A 24,500-nucleotide genomic window follows, 5' to 3' on the forward strand; every position below is an offset into this window, starting at 1 on the left:
CCTGGATAGAGTGGATGTGTAGAGGCTGTTTACAGAGAGTCTAGGACCAGAGGGCACAGCCTCAGAATAAAAGGGCCAACCTTCAGAAAGGAGATGAGGAGGACTTTATTTAGCCAGACGGTAGTGAATCTGTGGAATTCACCGCCACAGACGGCCACGGAGGCCAAGTCAGTGGGTATTTCTAACACGGAGATTGACAGGTGCTGGATGAGTAAGGGCATCAGAGGTTACGGGGAGAAGGCTGGAGAATGGTAAGGTTGAGAGGGAAAGATAGATCGGCCACGATTGAATGGAAGGAGTCGACTTGACGGGCCAAATGGCCTAATGCAGCTGCAATGACATGATCTTACGAACATCATCCAGCGGCAGAATCCAGATATGAGGAGGTTTATTTTCAAGGAAGGTTTCCTCGGGCAGAGCTTGGACCTTGATTATTTTAATGTTTTATTTCCGATCTATCCATCATGAATGATCGCTGACTGTTAATTAAAACTGGGCCTGTATTGCTGTTGTAATAACACCTTAAAGCCACGGCAGAAAGGTTAACTGCAGCGAATAAATCAGCCCTTGAACGTTGCGCCATTTAAATTGAAGCGCCTCGTTAAACGGGCACTTTACATGTTTCTGTCTGCATCATTGCCAGATAATATTGGTCCCTAGACTCGGCTAGAAATTCTCAGCGTAAGAGGAGAACGTTTGGCCCTTCACATCCGTGCTAGTCCAAGCTTCCAGTGGTTCAATGCTACCCTAGTGTGATGCTAGTAGGACTTCTAGTTTAGTTTTGGTTTTACTTCAGAGATGCGGCGCGGAAACAGCCCCGCTGCCCACTGAGTCCATGCCGACCTGTACACGAGCACTATCCCACACACGAGGGACAATTTGCAGTTTTACTGAAGCCAATTAACCTACAAACCCGCGCACCTTTGGGATGTGGGAGGAAACCCACGCGGTCACGGGGAGAACGTACAAACTCTGTACAGACAGCACCCATAGTCACGGTTGCAACCAGGTCTCTGGCACTGTGGAGCAGCAACTCTACCGATGCACCACTGTGCTGGCCTAGGTACTGGGAATTTCTTTTCATGCACACAGTTCAGCAAAGAAATCTATCCAAAACCCTCCTCGCCTCTATCCACCTATCGTTGCAACTAATGCTTTTGTCTCGCACCTATGACCTGCCAAGCTTTGCCTTGCCCCTCCTCGCTTTCTCCCCTCTTCTCCCCCTATCCCCGCCCAAGTCAGCCCTCTGTTTCTCCATTGGCTCCACTTGGAGGGCCACAGTGGACAACACCGCCCCCTACTCAAGGTTGTGGAACTGCAATGAACTGAACTGAATGATGAACTGTGCAGAAAGTCATATGGCAAACCTGCACTCCACCAGCCTTCAAGTGCCTTGTCAAAGACCCCACGGTTCAGAAATTGAAGAAGGGCGTTCACTTTGTATAAAATCAATTGGAATCACTTAAAAAAACTTGGATTATCAGGCAACGATCACTGTTGGTCTCACAACTTGTGTTATAATCTCTTGATTTTACAAAATAGACAATAGATGCAGCCAGCACAGCACCGCAATTCAACGTGATCATGGCTGATTCGATTTGATCCAACCATCTGCCTATCAACTCTTCCCCTTCTCCTTGCCGTGTACACCTATTACCTGCCCTCTACTCTCCAGCTTCCTTCCTCCCCCCACCCCTATAATCGGTCTGAAAAAGGGTCCCGACCTGAAATGTCACATCCACGTTCTCCAGAGATGCTGCTAGACCCGCTGAGTTACTCCAGCACTTTGTGTCTTTTTTTGTAAACCAGCATCTGCAGTTCCTTGTTTCTGCATCTATCACATTGGTGGTGTCTGAGAGCAAACATCAAGAGTGTTTATTTGTCATGTGCACCAACAATGGAATAATGAAATTGTCACTTGTGCTGCTGCTGCTGCTGCTGCTGCTTCATGGGCCTGGAAACACAATACAAACAGATGATATATAATAATTTAAAAAAATCAATAAACTAATACCCATAATTCTAGTGTAAAAACCAAAGTTGTTAGTCCAACCAAAGATAGTCCATAGACGTTCTTAGAGTCTGGAGTTTGAAGAAGGGTCCCAACCGGAAACGTCAACTATCCATGTTCTCCTGACCCGCTGAGCTGCTCCAGCGCTTTCTGTCTTTTTTCATAGAAGCAACTACTTGTGTGGTGTTCAAGAGTCGAAAGTTTGCGGGGAGAAGCAATTTAGTTTAGACTAGTTTGGAGGTACGGCATGGAAACAGGTCCTACAGCCCACCCACTCCACACTAATCGTAGAGTGCCCATTTGCACACTAGTTCTATTTTATCCCACGTCCATTACACACCAGAGGCAATATACAGAGGGCCAATTAACCTGCATACCCACAGAGGTTTGGGATGTGGGCGGAAACTGTTTTTCTCCTGGTTCTCCCACACTCCAAAGACTTGCAGGTTTGTAGGTTAATTGGCTTTGGTACATTGTATAATTGTCCCTAGTGTGTACGTTATTGCTAGTGTACGGGGCTGGTGGGCGCAGGCTCGGTGGGCTGAAGGTCCTGTTTCCATGCTGTATCTCTAAAGTCTAAAGAAAGCAAGCAGGGTCACCAAAAGGCTAGCATTCCTGTGGTCTACAATGAACTCCTGCTCCATGTATTTATCTAGTAATAGTCGGGCAGTCACTTAAATGGGGAGTCCCTACTGTAAGATAATAGGACAAAAGGTGCTGGAGTAACTCAGCGGGTCAGGCAGCATCTCTGGAGAACATGGATAGGTGACCTTTTGGGTCAGAACCCTTCTTCAGACTAATTGTAATGGGCGAAAGAAAGCTAGAAAAGAGAGGTGGGGGCAGGACAAAGCCTGGCAAGTGATAGGTGGATGCGGGTGGGGGGGTTTGGGTTTAGATTTTAGAGATACAGCACGGAAACAGGTCCTTCGGCCCACCGAGTCCGCGCCGACCAGCAATCACCCTGTACACTAGCTCTATCCTACACACAAGGGACAATTTACAATTTTACCAAAGTCAATGAACCTTCAAATCTGCACGTCTTTGGATTGTGGGAGGAAACCGGAGCACCTGGAGAAAACCCACGCAGTCAAAGGGAGAATGTACAAACTTTGTACTGACACCACCTGAAGTCAGGATTGGACCCGGGTCCCTACCGTTGTGTTTCATCTCCTGAAACTTTGCAACTTTTGAAACTTTGTTGGCACCAGAAACGTGACAGCCCAGGGGAAGTCTGCTGAATGATTTCACCGTAACTAGGTACACTTGACAATAAAGTATCATTGAATTAAATAACTCCATGAAGTTTGCATGCAAGACCAATTATTATTCCTCCTAATTTGGCTTGATGTCAAATTTGGGGAGGAATAGATCGGGTAGATGTACAGAATGTCTTGCCCAGAGCAGGAACAACAGCCAGAGAACATAGGTTTAAGGTGAGGGGGGAAACATTGAATTGGAACCGGAAGGATAACTTTTTCACACAGAGGGTGGTTGGTGGGTGTATGGAACGAGCTGCTGGAGGAGGAGGTAGTTGAGGCAGATGGCGTCAGAACATTTAAGAAACGTTGAATTGCAGATTTTGAAATCTTAAAGGGAATGTGCACATTTGTAGAATACCTGAAAGCGGAACAGCAGTAGAGTTGTTGCTTGCAGCGCCAGAGACTTGGGTTCGATCCCGGCTACAGGTAATGTCTGTACGGAGTTTGTACGTTCTCCCCGTGAGAGCGTGGGTTTCTCCGAGATCTTCGGTTTCCTCCCACACTCCAAAGACGTACAGGTTTGTAGGTTAATTGGCTTGGTATAAGTGTAAATTGTCCCTAGTGTGTGTGTGTGTGTGTAGGATACTGTTGATGTGCGGGGATCACTGGTCGGTGTGGACTCGGTGGGCTGTTTCCGAGCTGTATCTCTAAACTAAAAAACTAAACTTAACATTTGGACAGGTACACAGATAAGATGGGTATATAAGGATATGGGGCAAACACAGGCAGGTGAGGCTAGTGTAGATGGGGCATGGTGGTCAGTGTGGGCAAGTTGGGCCAAAGGGCCTGTTTCCATGGTGTATGACTGACTGTATATACAGTGCTCTGCTTTGGCAGAGTTGAAGGGTAAGGGTGCTGTACACTGTACATTGTTGTACATATTAAGCCAAGCCACACTCGCATTGTAAGATGATATCTTAATGAGTGCTTGCTCCCATTCCAAAGGCATCTGAAAATGGATCCGTTTGGACCTGTGCTAAGGGCTTGAGGAGATTGCATTCACATCTGGACAATTTAGTTTGTCAACGTCACGGGAGACTCCCACATACATCGGGAAATGTCCCAGCCTTGATGTGCAGCAAATTAGCCCACTCTGGGCAAGAGGGCTTGTGTCTTGTTTGAGTTAGCCTCAGCTTTGCCGAGTTTGAGAGCTCTGTCTGAATCTCCGTTTTGGATCACCCCCGCCCACTGATTCGACCTCCTCCCTTCCCCTCAACAGTGGGCTATCATTCACACTAGACCCACGTAATCCCACTTGCCCATCCACTCCCTACACACCAGGGGCAATTTACATAGAGGCCAATTAACCTGCCAACTTGTCTTTGGGACGTTGGGGGAAACTGGAGCACCCAGAGGAAATCCACAAGGTCACAGGGAGAACGTGCAAACTCCACACACACAGAACCCTGAGGTCAGAATCAAACCCGGGTCTCTTGTGCTGTGTGGCAACGGCTCTACCGGTTATGCCACTGCCACCCAGCTCTGTACTTCATTGTCTATTGCAGTGACCTCAGCAAAATACAGTGCTGGAGGAACTCAGCAGGTCAGGCAGCATCTGTGGAGCGAATGGATAGGTGTCCTTTTGAGTCGGAACCCTTCTTCACACTGATTGTAGTAGATTCAGACACTATATGTGGATATAGTCAAGTCAAACTCGTTCAATAGATTGTACAAAGAGTGCAGGATATACAGAGTGCAGGATATACAGATATACAGTGCAGGATATACAGAGTGCAGGATATACAGAGTGCAGGATATACAGAGTGCAGGATATACAGAGTGCAGGATATACAGAGTGCAGGATATAGTTAGACAGTGGCCGATGTTTGACCCATATCCTCCTAAACATCGAACACAACTCCAAACAAATCTGGAATTATTATGCCTTAAAACAAGTACTGAATTATTTAAATTTGAGGGTTAATAATCCATGTCAACTTAATTTCTTTCAAGCCTTAAATTCATAATTTTAGCTCTTTAATTAACTCCATCTCCTAGGTAGTTGACAAAAAGTAACTGCTGATGCTATTTTACAGAAAAGGACGCAAGTGCTGGAGTAACTCAGTAGGTCAGGCAGCATCTCTGGAGAGCATTGACGTTTCAGATTGGGTCTCAAGAAGGGTCCTGACCTGAAGTACACAAAAATGCTGGAGAAACTCAGCCGGTGCAGCAGCATCTATGGAGCGAAAGAAATAGGTGACATTTCAGGCTGAAACCCTTCTCAGACTGAAGAAGGGTTTTGGCCCGAAATGTCACCTATTTCCTTCGCTCCATAGATGCTGCTGCACCCGCTGAGTTTCTCCAGCATTTTTGTGTACCTTCGATCTTCCAGCATCTGCAGTTCCTTCTTGAACACAGGGTCCTGACCTGAACCGTCACCTAAAAAAATGTTCTCCAGAGATGCTGCCTGACCCGCTGAGTTACTCCAGCATTTAGTGTCTATCTTAATGTAAGTGTTGATGGGGCAGGGCTGAAGATCATAGATGCTCCCTGTGGTTGGGTAAGATTGCGTTTGTGTAGACTTCAACCATTGAGTTTTAATGTTTTACCCAAGATTACTTTCCTTGAAACGTATAAACTCTGTGACTAACAATGTAATTAAATGTTTTCTCAAAGTGTAATTACACGCTTTAGTCCCTGTAATATAATGGTGCTGAAAGTGGGGCCTTTTGTTGCTGATAATCCTGTTTACTCATCTCCGTATTGCTACTATGTTTGGTCATGGCTCACAGATTGGGTCCAGTGGTAATTGGTGAGGTGCACTACAAAGGGGCTGTGAGTTATTCCACTGCCATTGAAGTGCCCTTGTAAAGACTCAACACGGGCTCAAAGGCCGAATGGCCTCCCTGGCTGTGAAATATATGGAGGAAGAGTGGCGCAGTGCCAGAGCTGCTGACTTATAGCGCTGGAGACCCAGGTTCAATCCTGACCTCGGGTGCTGTCTGCGTGTGGGGTTAGTACGTTCTCCTGGTGACCACGTGGGATTCCTCCAGTTACCTCCCACATCCCAAAGACACTCGGGTTTGTAGGTTAATTGGCCCTCTGTAAATTGCCCCCTAGTGTGTAGGGACTGGATAAGATAGGGGGATAGCCTGGAATTAGTGTGAGCGGATGATCGATGGTCAGCGTGGACTCGGTGGGCCGAAGGGTCGGTTTCCCTGTTGTATCGCTAAAATTAAAATTAAACTGATGGGTGAGGGGAGAAGAGGGAGTGACCGGGGTGAGACTGGTCCTTGATTACGCTGGTGGCTTTGCCGAGGCAGTGTAGATGGAGTCAATGGAAGGGAGGTTGGTTTGTGTGATGGCCTGGGCTGTGTCCACAACTCTCTGCAACTTCTTGAGGTCCGTTACATTAACAGCACCATCATAAGGTCAGCACCATTACATTACAGGGACTAAAGAGCGATTCAGATTTCAGATTCAGATTCAGATTCACATTTATAGTCACATAGGTACAGTGAGGTACCATTACGGTACAGCATCCCACACCATGCAGTGATGCATCCCGAGTGGGAAGGAGTGGCGACAGGGAGGCTCTCTCTCTGCTTTGCACTGGACTAGATATTTGTGCTTCACACCTTGTAGTGCGGCTTAACCCCTCAGCCTGTTGTGGAGTTTACGTATCCCCTGCCTAATGTCAAGTGGAAAGTCAAGAGTGATTAATTGTCAATGCACTAATAATGGGACAATTAAAACCTTACTTGCTGCAAGTGGAACATAACTGATAATTTACGGTCTGTTTATCTACTATTCTCAGTAAACCACCCCATGACAGTGTCATGTGTAGGAAGGAACTGCAGGTGCTGGTTTAAACCCATGATAGACGCAAAAATCTGGAGTAACTCAGCGGGACAGGCAGCATCATTCTGGAGAGAAAGAATGGGTGACGTTTTGGATCGAGACCCTTCTTCAGACTGACCATGGTAGTGTAGGCTGAGCTACGTTATGTAAACTTAGTAAAACACAGTCCACAGAGCAAGCATCTGGCCGTACGTGGCAGCCTTGAATGTGCCGTAAGCAAGACATGACCGGCTTACATCTATCTTTGAGCTTGTGAATGTGTTCTGAAGTTAACGAGCAGAATGCCTGAGAGGCAGCACTTTATTCTCAACCTGTTGCTTTAATTGTACGTGGGTGGTGTTTCCACTGACTGATGAAGAGTTAGCACGGTGCCTTAGTTACCTGCTTCCCAATTACCTGGATGACATTTGTAGGCTGCAGGTTGTGTTAAGGCAAAGACGTGCATTTCTGTAGCGCCTCTCACGTCCCCTCTCAGGAAACCTAACGCAGGGCGGCACGATGGCGCAGCGGTGGAGTTGCTGCCTCACAGCACTAGAGACCCGGGCTCCATCCTGACTACTGATGCTGTCTGTATGGAGTTTGCACATCTTCCCTGTGACTGTGTGGGTTTCCTCCGGGTGCTCTGGTTTCCTCTCACATCCCAAGGAGATGCGGGTTTATAGGTGAATTGGCCCTCTGTAAATTGTAAGTTGTCCCTAGTGTGTAGAATAGTGCTGGAGTATGGAGTAATCGCTGGTCAGTGCAGACTCGGGGGTGGAGGCAGATACGATAGTGGCTTTTAAGCTGCTTTTGGATAGGCACATTGGATATGCAGGGAATGGAGGGATATGGCTCATGTGCAGGCAGAGAAGATTTGTTTAACTTGATATCATTGGTACTGATATCCTTTGCAGCACTGTTCTATGTGGAAAGGAACGGCAGATGCTGGTTTATGCCAAAGATGGACACAAAGTGCTAGAGTACTTAATGGGTCAAACAGGGGGACTTAATTGGTCCTGAAGAAGGGTCCCGGCCTGAAACATCACCCATCCTGCTTCTCCACAGATGCTGCCTGACTCGTTGAGTTTCTCCAGCAATTTTTCTTCTTCTTCAGGACTGGTCTGTGGTCTTTTTAAATCGTAAATCATTCTAGATTTGCCCAGGGCAGAGGGGGGACATTTAAAGGACCTGTTTAGTGCACAGACTAGAAGGCATAGCTTTGAGGTCATAGAGGCAACGTTTAAAGGAGATGTGCGGGACACGTTTGTTTTTTTTACACAAAAGGTGATGGGTGCCTGGAACGCGCTGCCAGGGGTGGTGGTGGAGGCAGACACGATAGTGGCGTTTAAGAGGCACATGGTTATGCAGGGAATGGAGGGAGATGGGAAGAACTGACTTTGTCTGAGATGTTCAGCAGCATTATTTATTGAGTGGGCAAAGCTGAGGTGAAACATGCAATATACTTGGTGTAAAATCGCCTGTGCCTGTGATGAATAGGTGCAATTTGCAAGCAGTTATAAAGATCTCTTAAAAATAAATGCCATTTGTGTTACTGATGGGCATAGCATTCCAAATTAACGCTGTCTGGTTAAACAACTAATTTCATAAAAGGTTATACTTGAATGTATGAACACACCGCATGGAAGGATATTCACCTTGACACCCTCGATCCCACCAGAGTAACAATCAATTATTTTGATCTCGCATAAAACAGTGCAGCTCAGTAATAGGCCCTTCTGTGTGCCAGACGTGATGCCATGTATACCTGCACTTAACCCCTATCCCTCCCATTCCGTGCATATCCTCATATTGTGTTTTGAATTGAATTCTGTCTTTACTTTGTGTACTAGTCATGTCTCTACTATTTATTTCATTCCCCTTACATGTTTTTCCTCTACCTGCTAAATTTTTGTAAGGTGTCCTTGAGACTCTTGAAAGGCGCCCATAAATAAAATTTATTATTATCATTATTATCCATGTGCCTATTCAAAAGCATCTTTAACACCACTATCATATCTGCCTCCACCGCCACCCCTGGCAGCGCGTTCTAGGCCCCATCACCCTCTGTATAAAATAAACTTGCCGTGCACATCTCCTTAGAGCGTGGGTATGTGATGTTTCGTGTCGGGACCCTTCTTCAGACTGAGACTCTTGCTTCTGTTCCTTATGATCTAACACGGTGGTGCAGCGGTAGTTGTTGCCTTACAGCTCCAGAGACCTGGTTCGATCCTACAAACATGTGTGCCATATGTACAGAGTTTGCACCTTCTCCCTGTGACCCCTTGGGTTTTCTCCAGGTGCTCTGGTTTCCTCCCACACTTGAATGACGTGTAGGTTTGTAGGTTAACTGGCTTAGGAAACGTTATAAATTGCCCCCAGTGTGTTGGATAGTGCTAGTGTGCAGGGGTGGTGGCTGGTCGGCGTGGACTCGGTGGGCCGAAGAACCTGTTTCCGTGCGGTATCTCTTGAAGGAGAGGGAGGAATGTAGATTTGAAGCAAGTTGTGGATAGGAAATGTTAAAAAAAGTCGAAATAAAATGCCGCAGATTTATTGCCTCGAAGAAAGGCGGAGTGATAAAGAAAGTGGAGGAGAAACAGCGTGGCTTTACAGTTCGGTAATTATGGCTCTGTCATCTCTTGAACACTTGTTTACAACGCAGAACAATTTGGGAATACTTCTGATTTACAAGCCTCAACACCACTCCATCTCACTAATTTCCTTGTAAAATGTGGAAACTGATACAAGACCATGTGCATGCATTTTATTAACGTGAAAGAAATTTGGAACAGATGGCGAAAGTCACCATTTGGAGATAAGAGGCTCAAAAAAAAATCCTTGTGTTTCTATACTCAAGGGAGGCAGTGTACATACTGATAAAATGCAGCAAATTAAGTCACAGGCCAACATCTGTAAACTATTCTTTTGAATGTAAAACGCATTGGGTTGTGAGGTCAATGTGGGGGGAAGGTGTTTGGCCTGTTCCTCTCCCCTTCCGCTCCCACCACAAAGCCAGCCCCCTGCTCCCTCCTCACATCCCCCCTGCCCCTTCCCGTAACTCTACACCCAGGCTCCAAGCAGAGTTGTAGGCCAAGGCACTGTCAGCCAGTCGCTGCTCTCAATCAATTTTATATTAAGCCAATTTGTTTTATACACAGAAAAGAAAATTGTGTGCTCTTGATAATTATGTCAACATTTTATTAAAATTCTTCTTTCCGCAGCCTCCTGGCGTGGAAGTTAATTACTGAGGAAAGCGGTAATGAAGTAGCAAATTAAATTTTTAATAAAGTGGGCTTTGGATGTGCTCCCACTGGTTGTGTGGGATTGTACTGTGTAAGGGGCGCACGGACTTCTGTGGACATTGAGGAACATGGTTCAGTGGTTTGATGGAGCTTTTATTGTCACACGTGCAAACGCACAGTCAAATTATTTTCTTGCATACAGTCCAGTAGAGTATTGCCATACCCGAGCACATACACGATTAAGAAAGTGTTCAGTCTACTACTGAGCCCACATGCAAGAGGCGCCATGTTTTGGCGCCATTTTCAAAAGTCCAGTCCACGTTCTAGTTATTATGAGCAGTTCCCACTCCAGGTGAGCCCCAGGCTGGTGCAGGGCCTCCCTCTTCTTGGCATCCCTCTTCTCACCCGTCCCGACCTCGAGTGCGCTGTAGGCCAGAACCCCCCCTTCCCTCTCCTCCCCTACCAGCCTCGCTCCTCGCCCATCATGTCCTTCATCATCACCGGCTCCATCCTCCCGGTCTCTGGTCGTCGGGGGACGAGCAGGGGCAGCTCGTTGGCTTTGGGAAGTTGGGGAATGCCAACATAATCCAGGACTTGGAGGGATAAGGATTATGTGCAGGTAGGTAAGAGTTGGTCTTGGCATCATTTGCAGCGCAGACATTGTGGGCCAAAGGGCCTGTTCTTGTGCCTTACTGTTCTATGTGATATTTTCTGTGGGTAAGACAGAAAATACGGTGGGAATGGAGTCCAAAGAAGGATCTCAACCCAAAAGGTCACCTGTCCATCTCACTCCACAAATGCTGCCTGATGCACTGAGTTACTCCAGCACTTTGTGTTATAATCATTGACCCCGGTCATTCCCTCTTCTCCCCTCTCCCGTGTGGCAGAAGATAGAGAAGCTTAAAGGCACCAGATTCAGGTGTGAGTGTGTGTGTCTATGTGTGTGTGGGCAAGCGAGTGTGTATATGTGTATGTTAATGTGTGTGCGAGAGTGTACGTGTGAGTGTGTGCGTCTGTATGTTTGAGTGTGAGCGTGTGTGTGAATATGTTTGTGAGTGTGCACGTGTGTGGGAGTGCGTGTGTCCTAGAATGAGTGCTCGTGAGTGTGTATGTATGAATGAGTGTGAGTGAGTGAGAGTACACGTCGTACGCACGGTAGCCTGCACATTAACGAGCGCTACCCTCTCTCCACAGTTGCAGTGTGCTGTCTCGTTCAGCAGTTGCCACAGTCAGTCTCTCGTGGATAAGGCTCGGACTGTGGGTGGATGTGGGCAGGGTGGGGGGAAGGAATCTGAAGCGCGCACAGCTGGAAGAGGCAGACACAGCTGTCTACTGAGGAGGGGAGGGGGGGAAGACACAGAGACGGAACAAATCCCCACCACTGCCTGCAGCTGCCTGCAGAGACATTCCTTCATGATTGGAGTCATAATGTCACACAACATAGAAACAGGCCCTTCGGCCCAACTAGTCCATGCTAAACAAGATGCCCCGTCTACAGTAAGCTTGTCCCCTTTGTCTGCATTTGGCCCATATCCCTCCAAACCATGTACCCTCACAACATCCAACAATAACCTCAACTAAGATCTTTCTACAGTCTAAATGTCACCTATCCATGCTCTGGTCTGCATTGAGTGAATGTGGAGAGGATATTTTCATTAGTGGGAGAGTCTAGGACTATTGTGCATAGTCTCAGAATAAAAGGGCGTAGTTATAGAAAGGAGATGAGGAGGAATTTCTTTAGTCGGAGGGTGGTGAATCTGTAGGATTCATTACCACAGATGATGGTGGAGGCCAAGTCAATGGGTATTTTTAAGGCGGAGATTGACAGATTCTTGATTGGGAAGGGTGTCGGGGGTTATGGGGAGAAGGCAGGAGAATGGGGTTGAGAGGGAAATAGATCAGCCAGGATTGAATGAGAGTAGAATTGATGGGCCGAATGGCCCAATTCTGCTAGAATTTATTAACTTTTCTACAGATGCTGCCTGTCCCATTGAGCTACTCCAGCACTATTAGGAGGAAATGGGAGGAGTCAAATGAAAAGTTATTAAGGGTAAATTATTGAATATATTTTTATGATTATATATCTGTGTGTATTGCATTTACGAGCCAAAGTTGCTGTAATTAAGAGTTTCATTGTTCCGTTGTCGGGGTATATGATAATTAAACTCTCCTGACTCTAAAGAACTAATGGAACACTTCTATTTGCAAACTCCCAACTCACCTCTCTGAGCAACCCAAAGTATATTTTACAGACTATTATGTGCTTTCAAAAAAAGTAGTTATCGTAGCAACACAGGAAGCACAGCAGGAAGCTTACGGATACTAAGGCTGTAAGAACACAAATCTTCTAGCACAAGAGACTGCAGATGCTGAAAATGTGAATGTCATAAAGTCATACAGAGTGGAAATAGACCCTTTGGCCCAACTTGCCCACACCGACCAACACTTCTCATCTACATTAGTCCCACCTGCCTGCATGTGGCCCATATCCCGTTAAACCTATCCTGTCCGCGAACCTTTAGAAGGGAGATGAGGAGGAATTTCTTCAGTCGGAGGGTGGTGAATCTGTGCAATTCAATCTGAGGCCAAGTCAATGGATATTTTTAAGGTGGAGAATGATAGATTCTTGATTAGTACGGGGGTCACGGGCTGTGGGGAGAAGGCAGGAGAATGGGGTTGAGAGGGAAAGATAGATTAGCCAGGATTGAATGGTGGATTAGACCTGATGGGCCAAATGGCCTAAATCTGCTCCTATAACTTATGAAATGTCGCCCACCCTTTTTCTCCAGCGATGCTACCTGACCCGCTGAGTTAGTCCAGCATTTTATGTCTATCCAAGCGTAATATGTTGGACTTGGCATCAGGTCACCCTGTTCAGTGCCACCCCCCTGAGTATACTCGTTTTGGCTTTGTATTGACTTAGTCAAGTCGTTCGTGACCTAGAACAACCCAGCACATGGTGGTGAATAGTGGAAAATAATAATGGCCGTGAACAGGTTAAGCACAGACATGATGGTCCGAAGGGCCTGTTCTTGTGCTGTCTGTTTTAGTTCTAGAGGCACCGTATAAATGCAAGTTTCGCCTAATGTCTCCAGTCTCTGTCATGGTTCCTTCTGGAAATTTAGCTGTGTTAATTGATCATTGTAAATTCTTAAATGTTTTTCCTTTGGCCGGCTGCCATTAGATGTAAAGAGTTAATCGTGTGCTGTGTCAGTGCCTGGTTTAGTTAGATAAGGCGACATCTTTGAAGTCTACCCGTGCACTAACCTGCTGGAGGTGATGCAGACAGGCAGAGGCAACTAATCAATCTTGCCGATAAGAGTTGAAAGCAATCCCGCGCTTTCTGATCAGAGGACAGGGCAGAGCAGTGAATTTATTTCCGGCTTGTTGGGAACAGTGAGAGCTCCTTGCCGCTGCTTTCCTGACATTTTACACCTCTGTGGCTGCATCGTTGACACTTAATGGACCGCGGGGGCTGACGTCTTGGAGTGTAAAACGTAGAACAAGGAGCAGTACAGCCATGGAGTGGAGTGCTGGAGTAACTCAGCGGGTCAGGCAACAAGCAGCTCTGGAGAACACGGGCATTGCGATTTTTTGTCCGGGCTGAAACATCACCTATCCATGTTCTCCAGAGATGCTGCCTGGCCTGCTGAGTTACTCCAGCACTTTGTGTATTTTTCTGTAAACCAGCATCTGCAGTTCCTTGTGTCTACATTACTACAATTTTCAAAAAAACATTTGGACAAGGACAGGGATGGGATAGGCCAAAGGTAAGTGAGATGGGACTAGTGTAGATGGGGCATGTTGGTCTGCGTTGGCAGTTGGGCCGAAAGGCCTGTTTCTGTACTGTATGACTCTGTGGTGATCCCTTCCCCTGACAGAGCTTGGCTCAGACTGTGCGTTAGGCACGATGAGGCTTCCTCAGTGGAACGAGGATCTAGAGAGTAATGAGGGTCCCAGTGCTGGAGGCGAGAGCCTGGGAGAAGATGCTGATATTAGATCCTTCCAGTTGGACTAGTTTAGTCTGGACAACACATGACTCCAAAACGATTTGTCCCGATGCAGGATCTCAACCAGAAACATTCTCCCTCTACAGTATTCTCCCTCTTCTGTATGCTGCATCTCTAAACTAATCTAGTTTAGCTCATTGTCCCCCATACCGAGGTACAGTGAAAAGCTTTTGTCTGCATGCTGTCCTGTCAAAGTCTGTACATGATTACAATTGAGCTGCCCCCACTGTACAGCTACAGGATAAAGGGTATAATGTTTAAAGATAAAATCCCATCAAAGATAGTTTAAAGGTCTCCATTGGCGATGCAACTGGCAAAACTAAGGCTGGCTGTGTTGCCTGCCGTGTTTCAAAAGCCGCCAGCAACCATTCTCCAATCTCCGCACCTGAGGAATGGCTGCTTGTGCGGGAGGGCCCCATGAATCCATGGCAACGGGAGCCCAGCGGGGGCCGAGGCCTGTGGTGTGTGAACCAATGGATGAAACATTCTTAAAAGCGGCGGCAAAGAGCTGTCTTAGCCCGAGGCTGATTTAACAGCAAATCTTTAATGAGGGCGCAGGCGTATGTGGAACACAAAACTGCCTTCAGATCTATTAGACAATATCCTGACTTTATTCCTTGGATCGCAGGAAGTTGAGTCTTTAGACTTTAGAAATATAGCGAGGAAACAGCCCTTAGGCCCACGAAGTCCGCGCTGGCCGGTGATCACCCTGTACACTAACACTATCCCACACACTAGGGGCAAGTTACAATTTTACCAAAGTCATTAACCTACTCTTTGTCTTTGGAGGAATTTTGGCTTTGGAGGAAACCAGAGCACCCGGAGGAGACCCACTTGGTCACAGGGAGAATGTAAAATTCCATACAGACATCATTCATTGTCAGGATCTAACCCAGGTCTCTGGAGCTGTAAAGGGCCTGTCCCACTTGGCGATTTTTTCGATGACTGCCGGCGTCATATCAGGGTCGGCAAAAGATTTTGAACATTTCAAAATCCAGCGGCGACAAAAAAAATGTTACGACTTGAAAAAACAACGCTCGTTATACGACATCACACCGCAGTCAATGATGCCAGCGGTCGCCGAAAATAATCGCCAAATGGGACAGGCCCTTAAGGCAACAATTTTACTGCTGCGTCGCTGTGCTGCCCAAAATGGAGTAGAATTGCAGTTTTAACTGGGGCAGCACAGTGGCGCAGCGGTTGAGTTGCTGCCTTACAACCCCAGAGACCTGGGTTCGATCCTGACTATGGGTGCTGTTGCAGCGTTTGTACGCTCTCCCTGTGACCCCGTGGGTTTTCCCTGGGTGCTCCAGTTTTCTCCCACACTCCAAAGATGTGCAGGTTTGTTGCTTAACTGGGTTCAGTGAAAATTATAAATTGTCCCGGGGTGTGTAGGATAGTGCTATTTGTACGGGGAGATGGTTGGTCAGCACGGACTCGGTGGGCCGAAGGCTGTATCTCTTTTCCGTGCTGTATCTCTAAAGTCTAAAGATGAACTGATAGCGAGTGGGAGGGGAGTGGGGAGGAAAGGTGTGGAGGATCAGCAGATGGAGGAGGAAACCAGGGAGAGAGTTATCTCCTGTACTCTCTCCCATGCTCACTCCTCAATCAGTGTCACAAGGCAATAAATTATCAGGTTATTAACACAGTGCAGTTTATTGGAGATCAAATGAGCTGCACTATTCCCTGCAGAGGATTCATTCAAAAGTATTTAATTGTCTGTAAAGCACTTTGCTATTCCCTCCAAGGGATGTCGGACATTTGCTGCAATAATGTACTGTGTTCCCTCACGTAACTGAGGTGACAATCCACTGTCTGTGTGGGATCGGGTGTGGATTCAGATGGGTGTTAACTACAGCCCAACACCTCGACAACCTGTTGCTAATGTCGGTTCGATTCCCACCAGGGGAATTAAAAACAAAGCAATTTAAATGAAAAGACTCGGTCTGAAGAAGGGTTTCGACCCGAAACGTCGCCTATTTCCTTCACTCCATAGATGCTGCTGCGCCCACTGAGTTTCTCCAGCATTTTTGTCTACCTTAAATTACAAGACTCATACCTTCATAAGTTCTAGGAGCAGAATTAGCTCCACTCCGCCATTCAATCACGGCTGATCTATCTTTCCCTTTCAACCCCATTCTCCTGCCTTCTCCCCATACTCCCCTGCCACCCGCACTAATCAAGAACCTGTAAATGTTCGCCTTGGCTTGGCCTCCTCTGCCGTCTGTGGCAATGAATTCCACAGATTCACCACCCTCTGACGAAAGAAATTCCTCCGTGTCGCATTCCCGCCAGGTGCTCCGGTTTCCTCCCACACTCCAGACGTGCAGGACGGTTGGTTAATTGGCCCTCTGTCTGTTGCACCTGCTGACGGGTAGAATCTGGGGGGTGGAGGAGTTGTGGAGTAGGTGATTCTTCTTCTTGCGTATGGCACGCACAGCCTAAAGTTGTAGGACAACTTGTTCTATTTGATCTTACTTGATTGTGCACGCCAGGTTGCTTGCATTCGTCGAAACAGGGCGGACCACATGAAGGTTGCAATCTCCCGCCCCGAGTAGGTGATAAAAATCCATTATAAGAAAATCTTTGGGTGAATAGGATTGCTCAGGGGGGCCGGCATGGACTCGATGGGCCCAAAGACTTCTTTCAATTGGAAGAAACGGCAAGTGACGTTTGGGAGGGAGAGAGAGAGAGATTGTGTATGTGTGAAAGAATATGGCTGTTTATGTCTGTGTTTCTGTGTGTGAGTGAGAGAGTGTGGCTCTTTGTGTTTTTATTTATGTGTGTGTTTATGTGTGTAAGTAAGAGAGAATGAATCTTTGTGTGTTTGTATCTGTTGGTGACTATGTCTACGTGTGTGTGTGTCTGTTTTGTTTGTGTATATATGTGTGTGTGTGTGTGTGTGTGTTTGTTTATGTGTGTGTGTGTGTGTGTGTGTGTGTCTGTCTGTGTGTGTGTGTGTATATATGTGTGTCTGTCTATTTGTGTGTGTTTGTTTATGTGTGCGTGTGTCTGTGTGTGTATATATATGTGTGTGTCTATGTGTGTGCCTGTGCCTGTGCCTGTGTCTGTGTGCATGTGTGCATTCACACTGACCAGCACTGTCCTCTGTGCAGAGACCAACCATCTCCCTGTGGAGCTGCTGGGAGCAGTGACTGTACAGCACGACAGGAGATCTGAAGCATCGGCTCTCTGATTACATTTGAGATTATTGGGGATTAAATTACTGCCAATTGCAGCCCAGTTGAATGCTGTCACTCAGTTGAAAAATTGTAACTAAGCGTTGTAAGGTTGGTGGGGATACGGTGAAAACGTCCAACTCACTATTCTGTCTCTGTGTGTGTGAGAGAGCGTGTGTTGCTGTTTGTGAGTGTGTGTGTGAGTGTGTATGTGTGAGTGTGTGTGTTTCTGTGTGTGTGCTCATGTGAGTGCAGTATGTGGCTGTTTATGTATTTGTTTGTGTGTGTGAGTGTGATTGTGTGTGAGTAACTGTGTGTGTGAGTATGTGTGTGAATGCACATGCGCGTGGCTGTTTATGTATTTGTTTGTGTGTGTGAGTTTGTGATTGTGTGTGTGAGTGAGTGTGTGTGAGTGTGTTTGTGTGAGTGTGTGTGTGTGAGTGTACATGTGCGTGGCTGTTTATGTTTTTGTTTCTGTCCAACTCACTTTCCCCCTCGCCCTGAAACAAGTCACGTTCTGCTAGTTATACAGACTTTGGTAATTTAATGATCATAAGTGGATTATTTAACTCAATCGGAAGTAGCTGGAGGATGTAGATCTGGGCGATTCCCTTTCAATCCATCTTTATTATTTGTTCCTCTCTTTTAGTTTTTATTGTTGACTACTTAGAGTTTAATTAGTCCCTCACTGCGCTCAGCATTCTAGCTGTTGGCGTGAAGGGTTTAGGTTTGTTATTGTCATGTGTATGAGGTACAGTGAACAGTTTGACATGCTGTCCAATAAGATCAGATAATATGATGATGAAGAAGAATGGTCCCGTCCTGAAACGTTTCCTGTCCTTGTTCCCCAGAGACACCGTCTGACCCACTGAATCAGTCTAGTTTGGTTTAGTTTATTGTCACGTGTACCGAGGTACAGTGAAAAGCTGTTGCACGCTAACCAGTTAGCAGAAAGATGGTACGTGATTACAATCAAGCCGTCCACAGTGTGCAGATACAGGATGTTTCGTGCAAGATAAAGTCTAGTATCAAGTCTGATTAAAGAATGAGATAGATAGTAGCTCATGGTTGCTCTCTAGTTGGTGATAGGATGGTTCAGTTTCCTGATAATAGCTGGCAAGAAACTGTTCCTGAATCTGGAGTTGTGTGTTTTCACACTTCTGTACCTCTGGCCTGATGGGAGAAGAGGAGGGGGAGTAACTGGGGTGAGACTGGCCCTTGATTATGCTGGTGGCCTTGCCGAGGCAGCGTGAGGTGTCTCCAGCATGTTGTGTCTTTCTTTTGTAAACCAGCATCTGCAGTTCCTTGTTTCTATGTTTTGACTGTTCCATTGTAAAATCGAGTCTGAAGAAAGGCCCTGCCCCAAAACGTCACCTATCCATGTTCTCCAGAGATGCTGCCTGATCCGCTGAGTTACTCCAGCACTTTGTGCCTTTTCTTAGATAATACCATACACCAGTACAATCAGGTCAAACTTAAGTACAATAGTATACTATATTATTGTCATGTGTACTGAGGTACGGTGAAAGCTATTATTTGCAGTATCCAGTCAAATAAAAAGCTATACGTGATTACAATCAAGTCGTACACAGTGTGCAGATAAAGGGTACAGCATTTAGCGCAATTGAATTCCAATAAAGTTTGATTAAAGATAGTTCAAAGGTCTCCAATGAGATGGATGGGAGGTCAGGACTGCACTATAATTGATTAGAAGACAGTTCAGTTGCCTGATAACAAAGGGGAAGATACAGAGTGCAGAATATAGATCTGACGCGCATCAGTTCCAGAGACAAAGTCCAATGTCCACAATGGAGTCGCAGTGAATCGGACCCTAACTTATGGAAGGACCGTTCACAAGCCTGACAACAGAGGGGACATAGCTGTTCCTGAGTCTGGTGGTGCGTGCTTTCAAGCTTCGGAGAGAAGCGAGGAGAAGAAGGAATGACTGGGGTGGGACAACTCTGTCATTATGTTGGTTGCTTTTCCAAGGCAGCGTGGTGTGGATGGAGTCGGGCAGGGACTCTTCAGTTTGATTCGGGGGAAGTTTCGGTGTGTATGTACCTGGGGTTGGGATGTCTCGAAGGCTCGGCGGACCGCAGGACCGGGAGGGAGCTGCTGGAGATGCCAGACCACGAGGAGCAAGGGTCGGTGGGAGGGTGAACCGGGGTATGGACTCCAGTGCCTTCAAGGTCGGCTGCAGGAGCTTTGTCCCCAGGGCAGCAAGATGGCCGGGCAAGGAGAGGGACGTCGGATCGTAGGCTGATCCAGTCGGAAGGCGACGGAGGAAGGCCCTGCGCGAGCATGGGGCCTACCTGGATCAGGAGCCGCTCCAGTAGACCGAGCACATGAACCGGATTTTAGACTTTGGAAATGGCACCCAAACAAGGCAGCGCCTGCTTGCGTAAATATGCAATAATAATTTCACTGTACAGTTGTACATGCTGCTACAGTCATAGAGTGCTACAGCACGCAAACAGGCCCTTCAGCCCAACTTGCGCACACTGAACAACATGTTCCATCTACGCTAGTCCCTCCTGCCTGGGCTTGGCCCATATCCCTCCATCCTGTCCTATCCATGTACCTGTCTAATTGTTTCTTAAACGTTGCAATATTCCCAGCCCCAACTACCTCCTCTGGCAGCTCGTTCCGTACACCCACCACCTATTGTGTGAAAAAGTTACCACTCAGATTCCTATTAGAGCTTTCCCCCTTCACCTTAAACCTATGTCCCTTGTGCATACACTGTACTGTGCACACCCAGGAACGCATGGAACCAGGGGGTTTATACTGATGTCAGTGCACATCATCAGAGGGTATGTGTGCAGATGTTCATAAACATCCAGAGGTGAGTGCAGATGTGGGCAGGGGATCTGTGGCTGATGAATAATCGTGCTTTCAGAGATCATCACCTCGGCTATGGATGCATTCCTTCTGGGCAACAGACTCACCGGGAATAAGCGCAGCTGATAGCTTGTTCCCAGGGAGACTGTGCAGATGTTGACGTGCTTCCTAGGGAGACTGTGCAGATGTTGCTTGAGTTTAATTTACTTTAGTTTCGTTTTTTTTATTGTTCACGTAAATCAAGGTACGGTGTAAAGCTTTTTCATTGTGTGCTGTCCAGTCAGCAGTAAGACTATATTATTACAATTGAACAGTCCACAGTTTACAGATGCTGGATAAAGGGAATAACGTTTGGTGCAAGATAGTCTGATTGAAGATGGTCTGAGGGTCTCCATTGAGGTAGATGGGAGGTCAGGACCGCTCTCTAGTTGGTGAGAGGACGGTTCAGTTGCCTGATAAACAACTGGGAAGAAACTGTCCCTGAATCTGGAGGTGTGTGTTTTCACACTTCTGTACCTCATGCCTGATGGGAGAGAACAGGAGAGGGAGTGACCACGGTGAGACTGGTCCTTGATTATGCTGGTGGCCTTGCTGAGGCAGCGTGAAGTGTAGATGGAGTTAATGGAAGGGAGGTTGGTTTGTGTGATGGTCTGGGCTACGTCCACAATTCTCTGCAATTTTGTGTGGCCTTGGACGGAGCTGTTCCAAAACCGTGTTGTGATGCATCCTGATAAAATGCTTTCTACAGCGTATCTGTAGTAGTTGGTGAGAGATGCACAGACCTGTGGTCTCTAGAAGATAAAGGGAGTAATACTCAAATACAGAGTGGCTTTGTATATAATAACTATGCCAGCATTCCTCCTTCTCCCTGCTCCCATCCGGCAACTCACACCACCAGACTCAGGAACAGCTTCATCCCCTCTGTTATCGGGCTTCTGAACGGTCCTTGCATAAGCTAGGGCACTGTCCGATTCACCTCTACCCGATTGCGGACATTGGATTTTGTCTGTGGAACTGATGAGCTACAATGCTGAGAACTATTTTCTGCACTCTGTATCTTCCCCTTTGCTCTACCTATTGTACATGAGTTTGACGATTGTATTGTATGGTATTAACTGATTTGATTGAATCATTTACAAAGATTTTCACTGTAACTCGGCACACGTGACAATGATGAACCTAAACCTAAATCTGCAGACACAAGAAACTGCAGATGCCTGTTGATCAAAAAAAGACAGAGTGCTGGAGTAACTCAACAGGCCAGGCAGCATGCCTGGAGAACATGGATAAGTCACATTTCGGGAAAGTGTCCTTTTGGATAGGTGACGTTTCAGGACTTGTAGGTTCCCGACAGAAACGTCGCCTATCCACGTTCTCCGGGGATGTTGCCTGACGATGCAGTGGTGCAGCGGTAGAGCTGCTGCCTCACAGCACCAGAGGCCCGTGTTCGATCCTGACTATGGGTCTGTCTGTGCGGAGTTTGCATGTTTTCCATGTGCCACGTGGATTTACTCCGGGTGTTCCGGTTTCCTCCCACACTCCCGATTTATAGGTTGATTAGCTTTGGTAAAAGTGTAAATTATCCCTGGTGTTTAGGATAGTGCTGGAGTACGGGGCGATCGATGGTCGGCACGGACTTGGTGGGCGGAAGGCTCGGTTTCCACGCTGTATCTCTAAACTCTAAAGAGACCTGGTCACACGAGAGGTGTTTGGGTGAATGTCACGATGACTCTGTATCTCTGCAGTCTAAAGGCCAAAGAGTCGGGTTAGATCGAGGTTCATAAGTTATTGGAGCAGAATTTGGCCATTGAGTCTAATCCGCCATTCAATCATGGTTGATCTATTTTCCATTCTCATCCCATTCCCCTGTCCTCTCCCCATATACACATAAGATAGTTGGATACTGGTCTCTGGAACTGATGCGCTACAATGTCAGTGAACTGTTTTCTGCACTCTGTATCTTTCCCTTTGCTCCACCGATTGTATTTGAGTTCGACTTGATTGTATTTATGTATGCTGTTATCTAGTCTGTTTGGATGGCATGTAATACAAAGCTTTTCACTGTACCTCACCACACATGACAATAATAAACCTAAATCTAAATCTGCAGATGGCTGTGTATCTCTGAAGTCTAATGTTTTGTGTTGGATGTAATGCTGAGGCTTTATATGGCGCTGGTCAGAGCACATTTGGAGTATCGTGAGCAGTTTTGGGCCCCATGTCTGAGGAAGGATGTGCTGGCATTGGAGAAGGTCCAGGGGAGGTTTACGAGAATGATCCCAGGAATGATTGGGTTAATGTACGATGAGCGTTTGACGGCACTGGGCCTGAACTCGCTGGAGTTTAGAAGGATGAGGGAGGGGTGACTCATGAAAATGTACCGAGTAGTAAATAGCCTGGATAGAGTGGATGTGTAGTGGATGTTTCCACTAGTGGGAGGGTCTTGGTCACTGCTCCCCTAGAATAGAAGGAAGCACCATTAGAAAAGAGATGAGAAGGAATTTCTTTAGTCATGGGGTGGTGAATCTGTGGAATACATTGCCACAGACGGCTGTGGAGGCCAAGTCAATGGGATTTCTACGGCGGAGGTTGACAGGTTCCTGGTTAGTATGGGTGTCAGAGGTTACGGGAAGAAGGGAGGAGAATTGGGTTGGGAGGGAAAGATAGATCAGCCATGATTGAATGGCAGAGTAGACTTGATGGGCTGAATGGCCTAATTCTGCTCCGAGAACTCTTATGAACATGACTCCACATTCCAGTGACACTAACAGGAGATTCCCTGTGCTTTCTCCGCAGGTTTTGGTTGACTCAGTGGCGGTCGGAGACCCACTGCTGTACGAGAGCGTGACCATCGCCGAGGGCAACCCCATCGTCCGTGACTTGGTCTTCAGCCCAGACTACCAGTACATCTACGCCATGACCGAGAAGAGGGTGAGTGGAAGGAGCAGTGGCCACAGGTAGGCCGGGATACCTGGGCTCCCGGTCCGGCCAATCTGAACGGGATAATTTAGGGTTGGAATGGGGAGGGAGGGTGAGACAGAGGTGAGAGGCAAGTCAACATGGTGCCTGTACCATCTCGAACGGTGACCACGACACACCCAAACCAAGAGCCCAAAGCATCTTGCAGCAACCTCCGTCAATGACCTTCTGATGTCCAATCTCCATAGAGTAGTTGGTCTCCACTGGTCAGTCGGTCATAGAGTCATACAGCACGGAAATAGGCCCTTTGGCCCAACTCATCCATGCCGACTAAGATGCCTCAACCAAGCAAGTACCAGCTGCCTGCATTTGGCCCACATCCCTCTAAACCTTCCCTATCCACATACTTGTGTAATTGTCTTTTAAATGTTGGAATGATAGCTACCTCAAGGAGCTCCTTTAGACTTTAGGCATTAGAGATCCTGGTAGCTCGTTCAATATACCACCAGCCTTTGAGTGAAAAAATTGCCCCTCAGGTTCCTATTAAATCTTTCCCGCCTCACCTTAAGCCTATGTTCTCCAGTTATTGATTCTCCTACCCTGGGTAAAAGTCTCTGTGCATTGATTTATCCTGGTTATTCTCCTCATGATTTTATACACCACAATCAGATCACTCCTCAGCCTCCTGCGGTCCAAGGAATAGAGTCCTAGCCTAGCCAGCCTCTCCCTGTCGCTCAGGCCCTCGAGTCCTGGTATCATGGTAAATCTTCTCTGCACTATCTCCAGCCTAACGACTTCCTCCCTATAGCAGCGTGGCCAAATTACAGCCTCTCCATGGACTCCGTCAACACCTCGCGCTGCCTCGGGAAAGCAGCCAACATAATCAAGGACCTTTCTCACCCCGGTCATTCCCTCTTCTCCCACCCCCACTGGGAAGAAGACACAAAAACTTAAACACCTGCCACCAGACACAGCAGTTGCTGATATCAAACTATTGAGCGATCCTCCCACAAGTTAAGTGTGCTGCCCTGGTCTTCCAACCTACTTCATTGGGGATTTTGAACTTTTGAAATTCAGTCGCCCTCTCCCTGTCGGTTTCCTTGCTGTATCTCCAAACGCAACTCTAAACTAAAATTGTCCACTAAATGGCATAAAAGGCCAGCAAACCGCTGCTGTTAGTACACAAGGTGAGCTAACTTCACATGTTTTCGGAGCAAAATTGGACCATTCTGCTCATGAAGTCTACTCTGCCATTCAATCAA

The 24,500-nt window shown here is 47.0% G+C and overlaps 1 protein-coding gene across 1 annotated transcript in view; it reads left to right on the plus strand.

Moving 5' to 3' along the window:
- The window catches only part of LOC129704688 (plexin-A1-like), a 225,537-nt gene that overhangs the window by 94,974 nt on the left and 106,063 nt on the right, over positions 1-24,500 (plus strand). Inside the window, 1 exon segment of the mRNA XM_055647980.1 lies at positions 23,116-23,254. Coding sequence (XP_055503955.1) covers positions 23,116-23,254 — 139 coding nt within the window.

The sequence above is a fragment of the Leucoraja erinacea genome, chromosome 16 (assembly GCF_028641065.1).
Source record: "Leucoraja erinacea ecotype New England chromosome 16, Leri_hhj_1, whole genome shotgun sequence".
NCBI lineage: Eukaryota > Metazoa > Chordata > Chondrichthyes > Rajiformes > Rajidae > Leucoraja > Leucoraja erinaceus.